The sequence below is a fragment of the Hemicordylus capensis genome, chromosome 6 (assembly GCF_027244095.1).
Source record: "Hemicordylus capensis ecotype Gifberg chromosome 6, rHemCap1.1.pri, whole genome shotgun sequence".
Lineage (NCBI taxonomy): Eukaryota > Metazoa > Chordata > Lepidosauria > Squamata > Cordylidae > Hemicordylus > Hemicordylus capensis.
Genome location: NC_069662.1, coordinates 13,935,194 through 13,944,418, shown reverse-complemented (window position 1 = coordinate 13,944,418; position 9,225 = coordinate 13,935,194). Strand labels below are relative to the sequence as shown.

At 45.4% G+C, this 9,225-nt stretch overlaps 1 protein-coding gene across 1 annotated transcript in view; it reads right to left on the bottom strand.

Moving 5' to 3' along the window:
* Nucleotides 1-297: 297 nt before the first annotated feature.
* The window catches only part of LOC128330913 (vomeronasal type-2 receptor 26-like), a gene marked incomplete at its 3' end in the record, with an annotated part of 47,625 nt that continues 38,697 nt past the window's right edge, over nucleotides 298-9,225 (bottom strand). The window contains exon 8 of the mRNA XM_053264278.1: nucleotides 298-1,172. Within this exon, the coding sequence (XP_053120253.1) occupies nucleotides 298-1,172 (875 nt within the window). The remainder of the gene's footprint in view (nucleotides 1,173-9,225) is intronic.

The following is a 9,225-nucleotide window of genomic DNA, read 5'->3' as shown; positions in this document are numbered from 1 at the left end:
TGACATCCAGTGCTGCATTCTGGACACATGGTGCTGCCGGGCTGATGTGTCCTTCAAAGCAGTGCCAGAGCTGTGCAATATGGCTCATTGTTCAAGCAGCTCTTCCACAGTCCCCCCCCCATTGTCCCGATATTACCCACGCTTAGTCACCGATACCACCCATGTTGACTGTATTCTCTAATCTACGCCTTCCTTCACTACTAATATGGGAATATAATGATGAGAGACATGGTGCCGAAGAAGAAGAAAAGGCAGAAAGAGTCCAGTGTCTCAATATTGTTTCCTTACTAGTTGCTCTCTGGTGTTCAGATCAGGTCTAAGAATCATAATGTAGCATTTGGGGAGGAAGATACAACTCAACAGTCCACCACTAGAGGCCATGATGGAGAAGACCTCCACTGCCACCATGTATTTCCCCTTGGTGCTCAAGTAGCTTGGGACAAAAGTAATCCAAACAGTGGAGAAGACCAGCATGCTGAAGGTGATCAGCTTGGCTTCATTAAAGCTATCTGGTAACTTTCTCGCAAGGAAGGCCACAGTGAAGCTGATGGTGGCCAGAAAACCCATGTAGCCCAGGACGATGTAGAACATGGTGTTTGAGCCTTCATTGCATTGCACAATGATCTCACTGATCTGAGAGTGCATGTCAAACTCTGGGAAAGGGGGAGTGGTTGCCAGCCACACAGCACAGATGCCAATTTGAATAAGTGAACAGAGAATGATGACCGATACTGCCAGCCTCTTTCCTATCCATCTCCTCATCCTGTTTCCCGGCTTGGTGGCCAGGAAGGCCAGAACAACAGTGATGGTTTTGGCCAACACAGAAGAAAGAGCAACAGTAAAGGTGATGCCAAACACGGTTTGTCTGAGGAGGCAGGTCACCTTCCTAGGCTGACTAATGAATAGGAAGGAGCAGAGAAAGCAAAGCAGCAGAGAGGAGAGAAGGGTACAAGTAATGCTCCAGTTATTGGCTTTCACAATGGGAGTTTTGCGGAGCAGAACAAAGATCCCAATCACAGCAAAGGTGATCAGGGAAAACAAAAGAGCAAAAGAAATCAAAACCGCTCCCAATGGTTCTCCATAGGATAAATAGGTCATCGTTTTGGCGATGCATTGATCCTGTTTCTCATTTGGACATTGATCTTCTGGGCACATCTCACACTGGTCTGCATCTGAAATACATCAACAAAGTCTTTGTTTTGCCAAGGAACGAATCTGTTGACTGGTTTGTTAATGTTGTTAATGTTTCCTCCCTCTCATGTCATATGTTGATAGATTTTATGCTGCTCTTACTTTTGCTGTTTTTATAGTTTTTAATTTAATGATTTATTTCATTTTATCTGTGATCTACACTAGGGGTGTGCATTTCGGATTTTCTCTGTTTCAATTTGGACCCAAATCAAAACATCTCTGTTTCATTTCGTATCCAAATCAGACCCATCCAAATCACCCCAGATTCGCTTCTGATATGAATTATTCAAAATCTGAATCTGAATCATTTAGGATCCAAAAAATGGTCCTGGAGCCCAAAGAGCAGGGTGGTGTGGTAGCGCCTAATGGGTGGAGGCTACCACCCAAAAAGGAATTGGGCAAAGGGCTGATTTTTGGTGATCTTTTGAAGTTCATGCATCTTTAAGGTTTTCCTCTTCATGTCAGGAGGAAAGGTGTGGCTCTTGGAAGAATGTGGTTGGTGGTAGTGCCTAGTGGTGGCAAGGAAGCTACCAGAAGTATTTCAAAGGAATTGGACAATGGGTGATTTTTAAGTGATTTTTGAAGTTTACGCATCTTTAAGGTTTTTCTCATAGGGAATAATGGAGGTTTCAGGAGCCCCATAACTGCACTTGGGGGGCACTGGTGTGGCCCAGAGCAAGTGGCGGTGTAGTGCACAGAGGGTACCAACCACCCCCATGGGTTGCTAACCTATGGGGTACTGGGTTTTGTTGTTTCTGAGGTGTTCCGAGTGTAGATTGTCTGGTAGCAAATGTGAGTGGATTCATGGTTTGTCATTAAAAATCTCAAACAGCAAGGTTTTGCCCCCCTGCCACCTCTGCAAGTCGAAAGAGTGATGACGACAATGACATCAATGATAGCACACAATTTTTGGGCGCATTTCTTTGACATTGCCTTCGTTGACTATGGGGCAGCTATCCTGGTAGTGGTGGGGAATAGAAGAAGAAACGTTGGCAGGTCAGCAGGCTGTTCCAGAGGAAGGGTAGTCAGAAATTTAATAGCTGTCTCCCCTTCTGGCTGTCCCTCCAGCTCTTTGACCTCAGGGAGCATTGCCAACAAGCCACATAGCCTTACCTTGCTCCTCTGCAATGCCAGGTCAGTCCAAAACAAGCCAGAGCTCATACGAAATTTGATTATGGATAAAGGATCCCACCTAGTATGTATTACTGAGACTTGGTTGTGGGAGGCTAATGGTCCAGTCTGGTTCCAGCTTCACCCTCCAGGATATTCTGTAGAGGAGCAGGTGAGGGGACGTGGGTGGGGAGGTGGAGTGGCTGTGATCTATAAGGATAACATCTCCCTTACCAGGGTCCCTGTTAGGGTATCAGACCATATGGAATGTGTGTACTTAAGTTTGGAGACCAGGGATAGACTGGGACTTCTTTTGTTGTACCGATCACCCTGCTGCCCAGCGGAATCCCTTACTGAGCTCACGGACTTGGTCGCGGAAACCGTGTTGGAGTCTCCCAGACTCTTGGTTCCGGGGGACTTCAATTTTCATTTTGGGACCAATCTGTCCAGGGCAGCTCATGAATTCATAGAGGCCATGACAACTATGGACCTGTCCCAAGTGGTCTCTGGACCGACGCATATTACAGGTCACATGCTTGATTTGGTCTTTTACTCTGATCACGGGGGTATTCCATGGATGCGGACACCTGTGATTTCCCCATTGTCATAGACAGACCACCATCTGGTTAAGGTTGGACTTAAAAGCAGTTCCCACCTCTCCAGGGGCAAGGGGCCTATTAGAATTGTCCACCTGAAGAGGTTATTGGATCCAGTAGGATTCCAAGTAGCCTTGGATGAATTCAATGTTGCTTTGCTGGTGCTCCTGTTGACACCCTGGTTGAGAATTGGAACAACTTGCTCAGCAGGGCAGTAGACACGATTGCTCCCAAGCGTCCTCTCTGATCCGCTTCAAAATTGGCCCCTTGGTATACGGAAGATCTATGGGGGCTGAAGTGGCAAGGTTGGCAACTGGAGTGCAAGTGGAGAAAGACTCGGCTCGAATCCGACAGATTGAGACATAGAGCACATCTAAAGATTTATGCTCCGGCAATACGTGCGGCAAAGAGGCGGTTCTTTTCTGCCCATATTGCCCTGTGAGTTTACGTCCAGTGGAGTTGTTCAGGGTTGTGAGGGGACTAGCATTCCCCTCCCTTGAACCAGAATTTGCAATCATCAATTACCCCTGCGATGTGTTTAAATAGTTTTTCCCACATAAAATCTCTCAGATTCAGGCCGACATAGATGGAGACTGCACAATTAATTTGATGTCTGCACTGGAGGTGCCCAACAACAGGTGATTTGACTGGATCTGTTTCAGTTTGTAACTCCTGAGGAGGTGGACAAGACTGCTTGGAGCATTGAGGCCTACCACTTGTTCTCTTGACCCTTGTCCAACATGGCTTGTTCTATCTAGCAAGGGGGCTGTTGTAGACAGCCTGGTGTAAATCATAAATGCTTCTCTGAGGGAGGGCAGGATGCCTCCTTGTTTTAAGAAGGCAATCATTACACTTCTTCTAAAGAAACCTGCATTAGATCCCTCAGAGCTGAGCAATTATAGGTCTGTTTTCAGCCTCCCATGGCCGTGCAAGGTAATTGAGAAGGTGGTGGCCTCAACTCTAGTCCGTCTTGGAGGAAACTGATTATATAGACCCAAGGGTTGGCTATGTGGTGGAGACTGCCTTGGTCAGCCTGATGGATGATGTCCAATTGGGAATTGACAGAGGAAGTGTGACCTTTTGGTCCTTTTGGATCTCTCGGAGGCTTTCAATACTATCAACCGTAGGGGTGTGCAATTTGGGATTTTGGGTGATTTGGCTCGGACCCGAACCTGGGTCACCCGAATCACCCTTGATTCGTTTCGGATTCGGATTTAACCCGAATCTGATTCTGAATCGATTCGGGGGGGTAAAAAGGGGCCCAGGGGCAAAATTTTGGGGTGCGGTGGTAGTGCCCAAGGGGTAGAGTCTACCACCCCAATTTCAGGGGGTTGGGGCAAAATCCTGATTTTTGGTGAATTTTTAAAGTTTTAGTAACTTTGGGGCAGTTCGGGGGCATAGCATGGGATCTGGGCAAAAGGCGTGGTGTGGCGTGGTAGTACCTAATGGGTGCAGGCTACCACCCCAATTTCAGGGGGATTGGGCAAAGGGCTGATTTTTGGTAAATTTCTGAATATTTCATGTCTTTGGGGCATATTGGGGCATATTGGGGCAGAAAGTGGGGCCTGGGGCAGAATAGTGGGGTGCAGTGGTAGTGCCTAATGGGTGGAGGCTACCACCCCAATTTCAGGGGGTTTGGACAAAGGGCTGATTTTTTGAGAATTTTTTAAGTTTTAGTGACTTTGGGGCAATTTGGGGGCAGAAAGTGGATCTGCCCCAAAAGAGTGGGGTGTGGTGGTAGTGCCTAATGGATGGAGGCTACCACCCCAATTTCAGGGGGATTGGGCAGAGGGCTGATTTTTTGAGAATTTTTGAAGTTTGGGTGTCTTTGGGGCAGATAGGGGGCAGAAAGTGGATCTGCCCCAAAGGAGTGGGGTGGGCTGGTAGATAGTGCCTAATGGCTGCGGGCTACCACCCATCCCCAATTTAAGAGTGATTGGGCAGAGGGGTGAATTATGGTGAATTTATTTGTATGAGGTTTGTCTTCATAAGGTGAAGTGTGCTAAACTGATTACTTCCTCATATTATTCATAGTAAAGGAAAGTGTGAAAAAGTGAAAGTGGGGTCATGAGAGTTGTTTAATTGAAAAATAGCTCATTTGCTATGATAGAATGAGAATTTACACCTCAGAAGTTTTTGGGGTGGTAGCCTCCACCCATTAGGCACTACCACCCCACCCCACTCTTTTGGGGCAGATCCACTTTCTGCCCCCAAACTGCCCCAAAGTCATTAAAACTTGAAAAATTCTCAAAAAATCAGCCCTTTGTCCAAACCCCCTGAAATTGGGGTGGTAGCCTCCACCCATTAGGCACTACCAACCCACCCCACTATTCTGCCCCAGGCCCCACTTTCTGCCCCAATATGCCCCAATCTGCCCCAAAGACATGAAATTTTCAGAAATTTACCAAAAATCAGCCCTTTGCCCAATCCCCCTGAAATTGGGGTTGTAGCCTGCACCCATTAGGCACTACCACACCACCCCACTCCTTTTGCCCAGATCCCATGCTATGCCCCCGAACTGCCCCAAAGTCACTAAAATTTTAAAAATTCACCAAAAATCAACCGTGAGCCGAATCACCCAAATTTTTATGCCCGAAATTCGGGTGATTTGGCTCGTGCCCGAAAAATATCGGGGGAAATCGGGGGTGATACGGTTCGGCCCCAAATCACCCGAAATTGTTCGTTTCGGGCACAGATCGTTCTGTGCCCGAAATTTTTTGCACATCCCTAATCAACCGTAGTATTCTTCTGGAATGTCTGAGAGGGTTGGGGGTGGGAGGCACTCTTTTACAGAGGTTCTGCTCCTACCTCTCGGACAGATTCCAGGTGGTGTCAATTGGAGACTGTTGCTCTTCGAACTCTGAGCTTAAGTATGGTTCCCCTCAAGGCTCCATACTTAACGTTTTTTAGCATCTACATGAAACCGCTGGGAGAGATCATCAGGGGATTTGGAGTTCGGTGTTACCAGTATACTTTTGACACGCAGATCTACTTCTCCATGTCAACTTCTTCAGGAGCTGGCATATCCTCCCTAAATGCCTGCCTGGAAGCAGTAATGGGCTGGATGAGGGAGAATAAACTGAAGCTGAATCCAAATAAGACAGAGGTACTTATTGTGCGGGGTCAGAACAATAAGGGTGGCCAGGGGTGCTTTCTATCAGCTCCGGCTGATACACCAGCTGCTCCCGTTTCTCGAGATCAATGACCTCAAAACAGTGGTACATCTGTTGGTAACCTCCAAACATGACTTCTGTTATGCGGTCTATGTGGGGCTGCCTTTGTACGGAGTCCAGAAACTTCAGTTGGTTCAGAATGCGGCAGCCTGGTTGGTCTCTGGGTCATCCTGGAGAGACCACGTTACTCCTTTAGTGATGGAGCTACACTGGCTGCCAATAGGTTTCCGGACAAAATACAAAGTGCTAATTATAACTTATAAAGCCCTAAACGGCTTAGGCCCTGTGTATCTAAGATAGCATCTTCTTCACTACGAGCCTCACCGCCCATTGAGGTCATCTGAGGAGGTCCATCTCCAGTTACCGCCAACTTATTTGGTGGCTACACAGAGGCGGGCCTTCTCGGCTGCTGCCCCAAGCGTGTGGAATGTGCTCCCTGCTGAGATACGATTCTCCCCATCTCTGGTAATATTTTTAAAAAGCACCTCAAAACCCATGTTTTCACCAAGCTTTCCCAGCTTTTAAATTTTTTTAGGTTTTAATCTTTGGTTTATTTTTCAATTGTTAAATTGTTTTAAGTTTTTTGTATATTTTTTTAACTTGTTTTATATTATTGTGAACTGCACAGAGATGACAGTTAGAGGTAGTGTAAAAGTTTAAATACATCAATCAATCAATCAATCAATCAATCAATCAATCAATTTCTGCACCGGATCAGAGCCTGTGGCACCAGCACATCATAATGCAAGTAATCTTTGAATAAAAACTCTGATGATGCTACAGCTCACAATATGACCCAATCCACTTTTTCATTGCAAACAAGAAGTCCACAGAGAGAGAGAGAACCTTCTGCCATAAAGCAAAGTCTCAGATAATAAACATTAAAGAGGCAAGAAGAACGGCAACTCATAATCATCATCACATCACATCAGGGCATCAGCATTATATATATCATATTAATATTATCACATTAAAATTCATCATTTTCATTTCAGCATCAACTCAAAATATTCAATGAAAGGAAAGAGGAGGCAACATTGTCAATAATAATAGTTGCTAGTAGGAGGAGATGGATGGATAAAAAGAGCAGAGATACAATGTCCCAACAGCAGAGACACAATGTGGTATAGCCAGCCGGACAAGAAGATACAAAATAATGGCTGAGAGAATCGGTTTAATATACTGCTGCTGCTCTATAAAATGGGAGGATGGACTGGTTTATTTAAAACACACACACGCACACACAGACTCACAGGCAGCGCCTAGGCCCAGAGTGGTGCGTGTGTGTACAGTAGGTGTGTGTTAAAATAAACTCACCACTAAGTCTTCTCTTCTCCAAAATGTTGGGCTGCTACTTCTGTTGGTCTGGTGGTCTCTCTCTCTCCTGCTCCTTCTTCAGTCTTCAGATGGGGCATCCACAAAAGTCTCAAAAATCTGGAAGATCTGGGGCTGGTTGTGGTGGCTGCTTGTGCAGGCAGGCAGCATTCATCTCTCAGTACAGGGCAGAACAACTATGTGATGGCCAAAAAAGGTGGAATTATCAAATTCTCTTTTTCACAGATACAAAAGGGAAAAAAGCAGGAGAGAATCCAGCCAAGGTCCCAGGATGGCTCAGGTAGCAGGCTGTTTGTGTCAGCAAGGCAGAAGGAATAAAAGATGGAATCCTCTTCTTTTTCTCAATTAAAAAATTGCTGGAGAAAAAAAGGCAGCAATGGCAGCAATGCTGAAGAATGGTTGGAGGCCATGGTGGATGTGTGATGGCAAGGCTGAGCAATCAGGCAAAAGAACTCTCTCCCCACACGAGGCAGCAGAAAGGAAGAAATGGCTGCTGGCCCTTTAATACCCCCCTGAAAACACCTCCAAAAATCCACCCCCACACTTGCCCCCTCCTTCATCTCCCCTTGGCCAATGGGAGATTAGTTTGGATCCTGCAGAGCCAAATATGGGCATTCCGTTGCAGATCGGAACTTTGCATTGAAGTCAATGGAAGGCTGAAAGTTGGGAAATTCAAGCACATTTCAGAACTCAAAATGGAGGAGGAAGGAGAAGCACTATCTCGGTCACAAAATGGAGGGCCAAAACTTACAAAAATTTTGAGCCGACCCAGGGGCGATTTGTTTCGGCTCTAAAACATTTTGGGATGGTGATTGGGTGTTTCATTTTGGTGCCGAAACACCCAAAAAGTTTCGCACATCCCTATTCTACACTGCCTTGAAGTGTTTAACAGGAGGCAATATGAAAATTAAAAATAAATAAAATCTCTTTGACCATTTTTAGGAGCAAAACACTTGCTATTCCTCATTTGCAGGAACTGTACCATTTGTAGGCATCTTTTCTGCTTGTTTTATTTTGTTTATATTGGCTGAAATGTTGAGTTGCTAAAAGCCAGTACTACCTATGAAGGGTAATACAGCACCAGCACCCATGAGAGGGAGATCAATTTTTGATGATCTCTCCTTCCCTCTGAAGTGTTCTGCGCCAGTCTAAACAATGTCCCTGATAGCTACATGACCCTCAGGGACATATTCTCAACTGGCAAATAATGCTTCTGGGGGGAAGTAGCAATCATCCAAATTCACTGTCCCCAAGTTAGTAGGAGTGTTCCCTTCGTTGACCCCTTCAGCAGCATCAGTGCATCTCACCTAGCATCAGCTTTTTCTAATGGGAACATCGGCCATTGCAGCTTATTGTTTTAAATTTCAAAGAATCCAGGATGTTCTTCTGCAAAGGCCAGCACCTGAAAAGTTAAACTAAAGGATTGCTCATCATAAATGCCATAGTTTCTATCCTGCACAGACTTTTTCTAGATTTTGGAATGGTTACAGATTCTGGCTTCACATAAAAAGCCTACATATGCTGAGAATTTAGTTGTAAGAAAACAAAATGCTTCTTTTCTGTGCAAGGGTGCTAATACCTGAAGATTAAGTCCTAGATGATGCTGCAGAAGGCAGATTGCTGCTCCTGGAGAAGGAGTAGGGAAAGTTTTCCAAGTGAAAAGATTTGCCAGACTAAATAAAACCCTCAGATCTTGGCACTAGTACTTGAGTTCAACAGACGTATGTTGAGGAATTCAGTCATATATATATATTTGCACTTTATGTTTATTAGTTTTCTACATATCAATGTGACTTCTGGTTCATCTTTCAACACAGTTA